The 12,877-nt window shown below is 43.8% G+C and overlaps 1 protein-coding gene across 1 annotated transcript in view; it reads left to right on the plus strand.

Moving 5' to 3' along the window:
- Nucleotides 1-513: 513 nt before the first annotated feature.
- ABCA12 (ATP binding cassette subfamily A member 12) overlaps nt 514-12,877 on the plus strand; it is an 88,513-nt gene continuing 76,149 nt past the window's right edge. The window contains exons 1-2 of the mRNA XM_056349057.1: nt 514-582; nt 4,821-4,914. Coding sequence (XP_056205032.1) covers nt 514-582; nt 4,821-4,914 — 163 coding nt within the window. The remainder of the gene's footprint in view (nt 583-4,820; nt 4,915-12,877) is intronic.

The raw sequence follows: 12,877 nt of genomic DNA on the forward strand, positions 1-12,877 counted from the left end.
GTGAACTCAGGGAAGTCAGACTGGCTTGGCAAGCAGCCTAACTCTTTGCTGTTGATGACACCTCTCCAGCAGAAGGTGTGTGGGCAGAGAGGTGGTTTCATCATGGGGAGGAGGAGGAGGAGGCATGCATCACCTTTTGTTTAAGCAGAAGCATCTTTATGGAATGCTATCCATTTTATCAGTTAGGGCTTGAACAACGAACAGCCAGGAGAGGCTGGATATTGTAATTAACACAAGTGGAGGCAGGCTGCTGTGTCTGCCTGCCTGCCTGGAGAGGAATAACCTGTTGAATTTGCTAGGAGCTATTGCTGTGAGGACAAGAGCTACAGTTACTGGGAGTACGGCAGCCACAAGTGGATGAAGTAGCAGCTTCAGAGCTATGCTGTGGGGAAGAGGCAGAGGCTTGGATATTAGACACTGGATGCCCATTTGGGTTAGAGCCTCTGCTTTTGCCTCCTAAGCCCAGGGAGGAAGAATACGCAGCCCATTTGCTTTCGGTTGGGTCAGCCAAGGATGGCTGCGCTCTCTCAGCACTTGAGGATCCTGCTGTGGAAGAACTGGCTGAGTGTCAAGAGGCAGCCGGTGAGTGTGAAAACATAGCAGTAGAGAAGGGGGAACCTGGAAATCACAGGAGCTAAGGAGCAAGGGGGGCACTGCAGGAGAGGAAGGTCACAGTATTAAAACAGAAATATTTTGAAGGCAGGTGATAAAGGAAGAGGGAAGGATGGGAATGGTGTGGAAGCAAAGGTGGGTCTTTTTAAGCCAAAACGATTCGGTCTTGCATTGGACCTCTTGCATGAGGGCTCAGGAATCCAGACTGAGTACCATGGATGCCACTGTCATTCCCTCAGGGCAGTGGTCCATGCAAACAAAACCATACATAAACTCATGGATAGACATGAATTAAAAGCTCCCATGTGAGCAGACCCCATGGTTGGGGTATAGCTTCCAGTTAGTCCCTTGGATTTGGGGGTGATGGGGGGTGCTTTTATATAGAGACATTTGTAAAGGATGGATAAAGGAAAAATGTAGCTCTGAGAGATGCAGGTAGGACAGATGGCTACTGCAGTCTAGTGTGTGGCAAATCAAACACCCGAATGGTCTTTCTTTCCAAAGGATGAACCATTGCCAGCAGTGTCCAGAGAATAAGCTGTACTGCAGCAGCATCAAGGAGGAAAATGTTCCTTTGGGTGGCATTGCGTGTTCAGGCAAAGCCTGCCCAGTAGTTTTGTCCCAGTCCAGTTTCAATACAGCTACACTGTAATTTCAGCAGAAGCATGCTGCAGTTCATGGACTTGTATTGCAACCAGCCCTCTTGCCTGTAATCCAAATGTGGTGGTTTTTAAACTTGCTCCAGTTGAATGGAAGCCTTGTCAGGTGCAGAAAATGCTAACAGAAGAGAAACAGCAATGGAGGGTGTGATAATGAGGATGGAGTGAAAAGCCTCTTATCACTGCATGCTTCTACAAGGTCCATTCTTGCCTGCCCTGTCCTACCTTTCTGTTTTGGAGTCTGATTTGGAGAGGTGCTGAGTTCATCTGACGCCTTGTGATCCTCCATAGGAGCGGTGGACATGCTATACGCCTTAGAGTATCCTTCACTGCTGCAAAGGATACAGGAGACTTTCTGAGATGCAGAGGAATCCCAATAAATTACTTCTAATTTCTCAGGAGAAATTGTAACAGCCTTGTTAAAAGCAGAAGGCTTGGGTCTCTTTCAGCTCTTGTGTACCCAGAGTAAATGTTAACCTAATCCCTACATGTCCTTCTGACCATGCAGTCTCACTTGCTTTAATTCTGGTTTCCTGTGGAGTTGAAATATCAATTCTGTAGAATTGAAATTTCAATTAAAATAAATATCTGGCCACTGCTGATTATTTTATGGCAGCATATTTATCCCTGCAACCCTCCTTCATTTCACTCTCTTGCACTAAATTAGGGAGGGTGTGATGAGGTAAACCCCTATGTCTGCTCCCAAATGCATCCCATCTTCTCTGTCCTCCCTCTTGCGTTTTTCTACCTGTGTAACCTGACTTCATTTACAGACCAGGCTTTTAGATATATTTTTTTGTTGTTGTTGTTAGCATGCTTGTTTTGTTAGGGAAGTGTTCTGTTGCTGTTCTTAGTTTCTGATAATGACCGAAGGTGGTTCCTGCTGCTGCGGTGGTGTTGGCTGCCCTCACCGGGGCTGATTGGTATGTCACGGAATGGTCTGACACCAGGCGCCCCCCCCCCCCCCCTCCCCGCAGACTTCAGTGCTTTCCTGCTCTGTTAATCAGTCTCTCCAAGGCTGGCAAAACACATTCACTTCTGCCTTTTGCTTTACACTTCCTTTCTGCTGTGAAGTCTCTGCAGAGCCCCTGGAGAGACTGCATCTACTTGTGCAGCATGGGATGAGCTACAGCTTGCTTGATGAACAATTTGTTGAAATCGGCTGAAGCTCTGCATCCATGGCCAGGGAGTGCCTCAATGTAGGTTACTCTTGCTGAGAAAGGAAAGGTCACGAGTTTAAGGCAGCCTTCTTGGGAGCGAGGTTTGGCCTGCATACCAGGGGGAACTGAAGAAATCAGTGTCTCTTGCACTTCGTGGCTTTCCATCTGTCACTTCTAGGCAGGCTGGTTATTTAAATAGAGGCAGAAGGGCGAGAAAATGTGCCTGCATCCAGAGATACTAAGGTCTGAGCAGTTAAATCTACTTTTAGCAGTGAAATAATCCAGCAAGAAAAGGATTATGCAACCTACATCACAGTGTGCAATGTTCCGGGAGCCAAATTGAGGTTGATTATGGCTCCATTCAAGTCAACATGCTCCACCTGCAAGCAGTTTGGCTAGAGTGGTTTTGTCTTGTTTTTGTTAACTAGAAATGCCTGGGACAGTGGGAATGTTGTTTTGTTGCAACTGATGAGCGCAGCTACTATTAAATCCAATTAAATCGAAGGACAGATATACTAAGGGAAGAGCTGTCTGGGAAGTGTAAGCACCGTTTTAGCTGAAAATGGAGAGGTACAAAGATTTCCCAGAGCAGAAACAATCAGTATTCATTTCTTGCCCCAAGAATATGACAAATATCTTGCCCTTCCTTTAGGCAGCTTCTGACTAATATCAGTTTCTGTGCTGTTAGCCCATAATTTTACTTTAGCCTAGGTGGTGCTAAGCAAGAAGGATACATCAATAATACTGTTTGCATGTGAATTAATCAGAGTTAAACAGCATGTTTGGGGACTGATTATAGGGAAAGCATGTGATAGAAAAAATTATAAAAAGATGTTAGTTTCAGTGATGAATCTTGTTATAAGTTGGCAGTGCATATATAAAAGGTGGGAAGAGTACTGTCTGTAAAATCTAAAACACTGCTGAATGCTGAAATTATAGGAGTGCCCTTTGTGAAGGGACGTGTGGGGAGGTGCCATGTGGTTTGATCAGTTAGGTTAGGTCAGTTGCCTATTTTGGGCCATGAAGTTTGCTCCTACTTTCATGGTTGTGTCATCTCATCAGGGATGATAGGGATGGAGTTGCTGTAAAACAACCATCTTTAAGCTGAATTGCTCTCCAGGATTTGTTTGTCTGTCTGTTTGTTTGTTTTTATGTTCCAGTAAGTGTTACAGGAAATGAAAACACTGTTATGGGCTTGGAATTACTGTGGAAAAACAGTTTCGAGTAATGTGTGCTGATCTGAAAAAAATAGCAACACAACGATGAAAAATGAGATGATTTTGAGGAAAGACATCTTTGCAGTTTCAAAAATTGGCATAAAGAGCACAGCAATTTTGCAGCCCAGAGTACTTTAAGCTTAACTACTGATAGATGGAAAATCTAATCTAGTAAGCATGGTAGCAAGCTAACCAGCTAGTGCAAAAGCAGTTGATTATTTGAATAATTGCATTTTCCTAGCTTACATAACTCCAAGGCTTGTAGTTTTAAGACTGACTTTGGCCCTCCTATCTAGATTGGTCTACTACGCTAGATGGTTAGCAAACTGTGTTTTCTTCATTCTCATCCATTGAAATGGTCAACCCTCATGTCAGAGACAAGGGCTCTATAAACATACATGTTTTTTTCCAATGTAGTAGGCCAGTTCCACATCATGTCTCTTCCACCTCAGTTCATCTATATAGACTGCTAGAGTCTGGAAATGAAAGGATGCCAGGGAGTTAGGTTGCTGGGGTCAGAAGCTCCTATGAGGGATCCTGGTGATTGGTGCTCAAATGTGATTTTTCCGGTTGACTGATTACACAACTCCATAAACTGCTTCCTTCACTGTGCTTGAACTCCACATCTTGTAAACGCCTAATATGAAAATACTTTCTTTCAGCTCTGCTGTGAGGCTCAGCTACTATTTGTGAAGAAGTTGTCAATTCACTTGTCAAACACTTTATTTTGGGGGTATAATTAAATCAAAGTAATTTTTACCCATCCTTTGAGCAGTGTCATTCACTGAAAGTGAAACTGACCTTTCATACTTGAGCTCTTTTATCTCGTGATTGGTGTGTCCCAAAGTCTTGCACTTGTCAGTGTGCTTTTACTATTACATGGCAGCGTCTCAAAGGTGTGTAAACACTGTCCCCCATAATTATCAGGCAAACTGAAACACAGGCAGGCTTGTGTTATTTTCAGGCTTGTTATTTGCTCTTAAAATCTTATGTAGTTTTTCTTCCTGCATAGATAATATTGGGGTTTTAATTTTATGCATACCAAGACAGGCATGATTTACAGTGCATCTTATAACTAACTCATTTAGGGTAGTACTTGTGCATTCCAGACAAGCTCTGGGACACATCAATACAACAAACGTAACCGATATATTTTCATTGCTGTTTTATAGGTATGGTCGTTCATTTTAATTTCCTGGCCTGTGGTTGTTTTCATAATCTTGGCCATTATCCGTCTCAAATTCCCTCCAGAACCACAGCCAAACTGTAAGTAACTGGTTTGGTTTTATGTCTTTGGGGTTTAGTTCTCATTTCAGTGACTGATGTGTTAATTTGATGTGTGTTGTTACTTTTACAAATTTTGTTCTTTGTAGTTTCCAGTGAAGATTTCCTGGGATGTAGCATGCTGTAAATAAAATTTCTGTGTTCCTCTGAGGTTGTTTTTGCTTTTTTTTTTTTTTCAAATTAGTTTTATAATTGGAAAACAACTTTAAAGAACTGTCTCATTGAGATGCACTCAGATACTGCTGTTGTAGACAGCAATATAAATTTACATGATAAACTGAGGGACAAGAGGGCAGCTGGGGAGATCTTAGTAAAATGAGTAAGGGCATATGCTTCAAGCGTGATTATGAAGGTGAGGTAACAAACAAAAGATTGGTTAACATGAAAGATTTTACTTTGTGTGTGCTACACGCAAAAAGCACCTATTTAGGCAGCTTGCTACTAAGGCTCAGCTGAAGAGTGGTAACTTGTTTGGCTTCTGTGGCCTGATGGTGTATGTGACCCTTTCTGAGCAGTCAAAGAGCAGCTCTTTGGGTGGGCGAATAGTTGTTGGTGGTTAAATAGGTAAGGAGTTTGCACAAGCTGGTTTTTGCTTGCAAGCCTTGCTTCCTGGGTCAGGAGAACATGTCTGCATCCCAGAGTATGGCTGCGCTTGGATCTGCTCTAAAACTGATATAGTGAGTCCTTACTGCCATCAGAAGAAGCATGGGCCCAGCCCTGCGTGCGTTTGTCCATGAAGTTATATGGTAAAACAAAGCAAGGAGTTTATCCAGTTGGAAGCCTTTTTCCCTTTCACAGAGTTAATTTTGAGTTAGATCAAATCCCTGATTCTGCTTTCTGTGGGCTCATAAGTGTAGTCCTAACTGAGGGGAGAGGAGTGGGTGCCAGGGCTGGGCCCCTCTTTTCAGTGATAGCTTGCCTTTGTATTGGGAGAAATCAATCATGGAACTGAACTTTTCATTTGCTCATTAGCGGGGTTCCACAGCCTTATTGTTGCAGAGACCCTGAAAGTATATGCAAGACTCTTGCTCCATGTTGGACATCTAGTCTGCTGAACCACATCCACAAAGCTGTGCAGAGGTATTATTGAGACAGTTTCCCAGCACAGGGTAGGAATAGGACCTCAAAAATTACTGTACTAAAAGATTTGCAGCACCTGATTAACAGGAGCAACATCACCATGGATGACTTGCATCAGGCTTTCAGCGACTTGGCAAGAACAAAGCCCTGGCATGGGCAGTGTTGGATTTTTATATTTGGGGCAGGGAGACTGATGCAGGGGGAGAGCAGACAGATGCTGGCAGCAGTGAGGGTAAGCAGTTGGCTTCCAGTGTTTGTAGCTATCGGATGTGTAAAATGTGGCCATGAGGGATCTGTTCCTGATAGTATGTATGCACACTGGCAGTGTTCAACCCAGTTCCTGATGTGTGTGATTCTCTGATTAAAAAGTCTTTATTTCTGTATGATGTGTGAGAAGGGGCCACATTGTGACAAATATTAGATACTCAGCTAGGATAGCCCTTGTCCCAGAAAGCTTGCAGCCTAATCTGACTAAAGGTTTGTATACCTCATATTGTAGACAGGGGTGGAAAGCTAGAGCAAGTGACTTCCCGAAGGTATCATAGGAAGTCTTTAATGGAGAAGGACATTCCTGGTGTGTTAGGATGTTCTTTTAACCCCAAGCCCATCTGCTGTCAGATCTCTTTAGGCATGTTATGTATTTTAAGTTCTCCCAAATTCCCTTGAACCAGTTGGAGCAGGCAAGTCAGGACTCATTGTACTTTGTGAAAACCCTGGATTTTGCCAAGTGTGGAAATGGCAGTCCTCCCACGCTGCTCTATCGGTTGTGCTTCCTGTCCCTGATATATCAGACAAGATGAATGTCAAGAGAGCCAGCTGAACGGTAAAATATTTATTCTTTTACTCTACATGGCTATTAATTTGAATGTATATTTATTTGGAGCATGTTTGCTTTGGATGGTTGCATCTCTGAATTAATGGATTAGAAGGATTGTTCTTAGGAACAGCAAGCACCTCCATCAGTTGTGCTTTGCAGGAAAGGGAATCGAAGATTGGGCAGCATCTTTGGACTAGTTCCCTTTTTTCTGTAGATGAATTCTATTTTGGGACAAGTCTCAGTAAGTATACAATTAGGTGTCTGTTTCTCTTGGAAGTAGTTCATAGGAACTCTCTATTGCAAAAGAGATTTTAAGCTGAAAAATAATGGTTGTGGTGTGTTCTTGTGATCCAGATGTTCAGACATAATCTAAGAATTCCAAGGGGATGGAGAAAAATGTTAACCAGAGCATCCAACAGCCAGTTTCTGCTGCTTTTCTGGTTAAATAAGAATAGCCACTTGACAAATACCCGCTTTTTTTTTTTTTTTTTTTTTATACAACTGGAAAAGTGTATCAATTTTTTGTGTGAAAAGCAAAAGAGAAATCATTTGGAAACTTTTCGGACGAAAAAAAAGGCAGGGGTGGTAACATCTAGGAAAACTATTACAGGAGGGGTTTATTGTTCATTTTGAACAGGGATAAAATCCACTCTCTGCTGAATTCCAGTGCCTGCCTTAAAAGACGCAATCGTTAAGTAGTGATGAGAAGCTGTTTCCAGTTCTGCTGTCAAGAGATTACTGCAGGTAGACAAAAGTCAGGAAGCACAGAATCAATGGCACAGAGATAGAATAAACTACTGAGATGCCAAGTTTTGAAGCCTTAGAGATAACCCCACAATGTCAGTCTGTAAGCTTATCTCATGTATTCAGGCCACAGAAATATCATGAAATCTATTATTTGTTGAGTTAAACCAGCTCAAATTCAAGACACTAAGTTCTTCTGAAGAATGTCTAATACACATTCGATAGATTGAGTATTATGTAGAGAAATTGCATAAAAAATATCAGTCAAGAATGAACAAGTGGTAAGAGCTTCCTGCAAGAGCAAGTTGCTTGCTTTGAATTATGTTGTGTAGCACCTAATGCAACGGGAGTTTGTGCCAGACTGAACTCCGAAGGGACATGACAAATAAATGTCGCCAGTCAAGAGGATGCTCATAGGAGAACCAAGAACTGAGAAAAATGAGCTGAAATCCATCTGATACATAATTTTCTTTACAACTTAAGCATCTAGTATCTAAGAAGAAAAAAACCCACAAAACCACCTCTCTTCTTTCTCCCAGGCATCTGTTTGATGTATTTCCAGGTCAGCAGAGATTGTTGTCAGGAGAAATGAGAAAGAGATTTCTCTCTCTCTGCATACCGTTCCTGTGATGAGGGTCTAACCATCAAACTTACTATGCACATCACAGTGGTGGCTTTTGACCTTTTTATTACAGCCTTTGTATTTGCTAGGAGGTATTGGGTTGTGTTTTGTGGCATACATGTGGAATAGGAAGCTCTGGATTGGAAGCCTGCAGCCTGAAAGCCAGGTAACTGGGTTTGATGGTATCTTCCAGTATTTTGTGCCTGTATCATCTGTTTTCTAGAGTGCATAGGGACTAAAGCCCCTTTCCATCACTACAGGTTTTTGCAAGGTATGGGAATTGCGTATGAGATACAATCTGTCCCTCAGGGCTCAACCCACTCAGTCTACAGAGAAGCCCAATTACACTCCTTGCTGTAACTAGCACTGTCACACCCCGTCACACCCTCCCCACCCGCTTTCTTCCTTTTCTGTTTGCCTTCTTTCCCCTCCCATCAGTTTGACCTCATCATTATTCTCTGCAGAAGATCTCTTGGGTGTGGTTAGTTGTCCACTCATTCAGAAACCCTGCTCTTCACTGCTGTGGAGAAGATGTAGTAGGAACCTTGCCCTCCTGTTAGACCCAGGGCTCTGCTCCTCCCGGGATTTCCAAGGGACAGCCAGCAGGCTGTGAAAGCTGTGCCTCACTCACAGATCTTTTTCCTTCTTCATGGAAGGAAGCCGTGCTCTTGGGTCTGGTCTTAAATCCATCAAATTCTGCCACGGATTTTGTTGCCTGAACTCTTCTCACTGAAGCACATCTTACCATTCACCTCTGCCCAGAATTTCCACCCAGATTTCATCACCATCGCAGAGATGCCTGCAGAGTGTATTGCATTCCCTTGGAGATATTCCTGACAGACTCAGTAGCAGAGTGCTCCGCAAGGCTGCTCTTTGCAGCTGGTATTCTGGGGCAATATTGTTAACAGTTGAACACTAGACTGTTTGCCAGTACCAGCAAAGCTGTTTGTCTAGTTTAGAGCCTGAGCTGCATGGCACAACGCTACAAAGGGGCAAATGCTCATACTCTGCTCCCATTCTTGGCTCCAGCATTCCTGGCAGAGGGCCCAGGATAGGAGGGTCTCTGAGCTACCCTCCATTCAGTCTTACTGTGATCGGTAGCTAGAATTTGAACAGGTCCAGAACTGGCTGGAAAAATCAGTATGAATCACAGCATGGACACCTGAGAAGCCTTAGAAGAGAGGCTGTGACTGCTGGTACCTGCAGACACACCTGTCCTGTGACTTCTGTACTGAGCAGTTACCATGTCAGAGGTAACAGAGGCATGAGTTACCTGGTCAGGGCAGTGTCAGGAAAAGGAGGATGCTCTATATTGCTTAAAAGGAAAGGGTATGTGCAGGTAGCAGCCCCTTTCCCATACCACTGAGAAAGTGGATAAGGCAGCTGGTTGTGGTGGGTGTGAGGTGTCTGTGCTGCCAAGCACATGGCAGTGCCTTTCACCCTCCATCCTCGTCACCCGTGTGTGTCTCTGCCCCTCTGGCTGTTGCAGCAATGTGCTGGTAGATGAGTTCAGGGGCCTCCTGCCCTGTGGGTCTGTGCAACGAAGGACCTCAAACCACCTTTAGCTCTGAGTTCCCTGGCTCAATCCCACAGTGTTGATCTGATTCAGGAACCTTTAAACTTTTAAAATTGTCCCACATTTACCAGAGAAAGACCATGACCTGGGCTAATTCTCAATGTCAGTGATGGCTGTAGCTGCCAGGCCTCAAGTGAGGGTAGATGGCATGGAGAAACATGGGTCACAGCACTATCCTTCCTCTGAGATACCATCCTGGAGATGAGAAAGGTCTGAAAAGATGCTTGTACTTTAAAGGAATTTGCTTCATAGTTGGAGGGACCTGAATTCATCTCTTTTCCCAGTAGTGTGGAAAAATTAATAGGTTCCCATGCTAATTACAGGGAGTTGAGATGGTGGCTCAGCTACACAGGCCACTCCATTCATTTAGGTAAGTCATGGGTATTTATGCAAGGCGTATTCCACCTACTCTGTGTACAGACAAACACACATCAGACTTCCAGCTCTCCTTCACCATTTGCCTGTGGTGGAGCAGTCCCACTCCTTGTTTTCCTTTACATCGCTTCATTTTCCTCCCCTTCTTTTCTGTCAGTTTTCTCCCCTTTTCTAGACAACCCAACACCAGATTTTTGTCTGCAGTGTGATTAGCAAAATAACCTTATCAGGTCCCTCCTTGCTTTGGTATGAACTTCATTTTGTTTCATTTGGTCGTGTTGCTGTTGTGCCAGAGAGCAGACTGCCATATAACACTCTGTTTCATTGGAACAGTGCTGGATGGAATTATGAATTACATTTATTATCCCCACATTTGCTGGAATAGACATATACATCCATCTCCTCATACATAAGCAGTGCCCAGACATAAGGTTCCCTGTGACTTGCCCAAGCTCAGAGACCCACAGCCTAAACAGAGTACTGTGATGTTTTTAATGCCTCCCTTTTCAGAAATCTCCACACCTCCATTTCTTTCTACAGACTCTTCTGCCTTGTGAGGTGTGATTGAAGGATGTTTAGTTGGAGATGGGAACCTCCTGAGTTACTAGTATGTTTTTCCTCCTGACTGAATTACAACAGAACCTTGAGGCAGTCAATTCTAATTGACTTCCTGAAGCATCTGAATCCAGATTCTGGGACCTAGAAGTGCAGAAGTATTTTTCCAAAGGTGCTAAGCAGTTTGGCTTGGACTGAAGTCAGCAGCTGTTGATGTCTGTTTCTGGAAAGGAGGTCACTTCTGTTTAAAGAATCTAAACCTGGACTCTGGGCTGTAGGCACTGAGCATTGAAAGGCATTGGTTTAGTAAACATGGCTTTTGTGCAGGTTTTTTCCCCAAAAAGTTTAAATATGGATTTAAGCTTTTAGGTTCCAGCTTCTTGCTGGGAAACATTCCAACTCTCTTCTTACGTCCTGTTTGTGCAGTGCCCTGCTGCTCATACAGACAAGAGCAAGCTGGCTGTATTACAACAAGACCAAGTCAGCCTTGTCTGCATTAAAAATTGCTTTTAAAAGCCCTGTAGGAAAAGGGCTAGTGTGCAGTTCCTGCTTTCTCTTGGCGTGTTTGTGCTTAGGCAGTGGGCCATCCCTTCATAAGGCAGTCAATGTCCAGTGTGACCCCTCCTCATCAGTTCTGCCCCACCGTGCAGACATCAGCTCTGTCATTTCCCTATCTTGACCTGAATTTGCAATACCTATTAGCAGGTTTCCGTCTCCCCTCCTTTGTTCTTTGTGTCTGGTTTGGGCATTCTTTCTCCTCCTTTACACCTGTATCTTCTCTTGCTTCTTTGCAATTTTTGTGCTCTCTCATTTTTATGATCTCCCTGATCAGTGCATGAGCCCAATGCATTCAGATTCAAGTGCCGGTTTTTAATTTATTAAATAAGGGGGTGGAAGGTGAAGGTCTGTGGGTGAGCAAAACTAGTTTGCCTGGTCTTAATAAGCGTGGAAGTAGATGCTGTCTGCTCTGGGACATTCGTATTTGCAGAGCCTGAAATGCTTGAGGGAAGAATTAGGCAATGAAATGCTTCCTCCATTGAGGCCACCAACACAGGGAGTAGTCTTGTAGCAGAGTTGCCTGCTGCTTTGATCTCACTGTCACAGGTAGACAGCTGAGAACACTGTGTTACTGAGAGACTTGAGAAAACAAGGATGCTGCTGCTGTAAAGATGAAAAATACAGGCTCTTGAATCTCACCCAGCCAGACTGGGCATCTGGGGGGTTGGATGGAGTTATCTGGGGTCCTGCTGAGCTTTCATTTCAAAAAACAGGAGCTGTGTAATGGGTGTATGACGTGTAAATCGGGATAGGCTATGTGCTACACAGGTGAACTGATGTATGTGCAATAGCTGCTCACATCTTCTTGTTACATAATGGTTTGTATGTGGGGAAATTAAAAAAACACAAAACAAAACAAACAGAACAAAGCTTAAAGCATAACAGGAAGGCAGAGGGGGAATGTGTGTGCTCCAGGGACAGTGAGGCTTGGGCTAATACCATAATTGTCATAATTAACGTGCGTGGTGCAGGGCCCGGCTGGCACGTTTCCCCGCGCTGTGTGCCACCCAGACCTGTGCTGGTATGCACAGGCAGCAATATGTTGCACAGTGTGTATTTGAGCTTACTGTGTGCTACCTTGCAGTGGGAACCCATCCTAACATACAGTGGTACTGGAGGCTCGCAGAGGAACAAAAATTATTGTGATATGATAGATACTGAGGCTGTTTGGTGTCTTGCAACTTGGAAGTAAGCTCAGGGAATCTTTCAGTGCTGTCTGCTCAACAGGTGAAATTGCAGAGGTAAATGACAATTCTGCTGTCTGGCCAAAAATAGGGTGGAAGAAATTGCCTGCTAGCTCTGGAATGGTTATAAAAAACAGCTTTGTGGTATGAAAGGCAACAGTGTAGGGACAGTGCAATAGGGAGTGCAGTACCAAAGCATAGTCCTGATCTAGCACAGCTTTTAAGTATGTGTTTAACCTGAAGTCTGAGTAATCCCATTAAAATCAGTAGGGCTAATCACTGCTGTGCCGTGGGCTTTGGACACACTGAGCGAGATTTGGGCTGTACTGCCAGGAACTGTAACGCTTACTGTCCTCACCTCATGGTTGTTGGGGTTTTTTTTGGTTTTGGTTTTGTGGGGGTTTTTTGGGTTGGTTTTTTTTTTTTTTTTTTTT

Source organism: Falco biarmicus, chromosome 8 (assembly GCF_023638135.1).
Source record: "Falco biarmicus isolate bFalBia1 chromosome 8, bFalBia1.pri, whole genome shotgun sequence".
NCBI classification, from domain to species: Eukaryota; Metazoa; Chordata; class Aves; order Falconiformes; family Falconidae; genus Falco; species Falco biarmicus.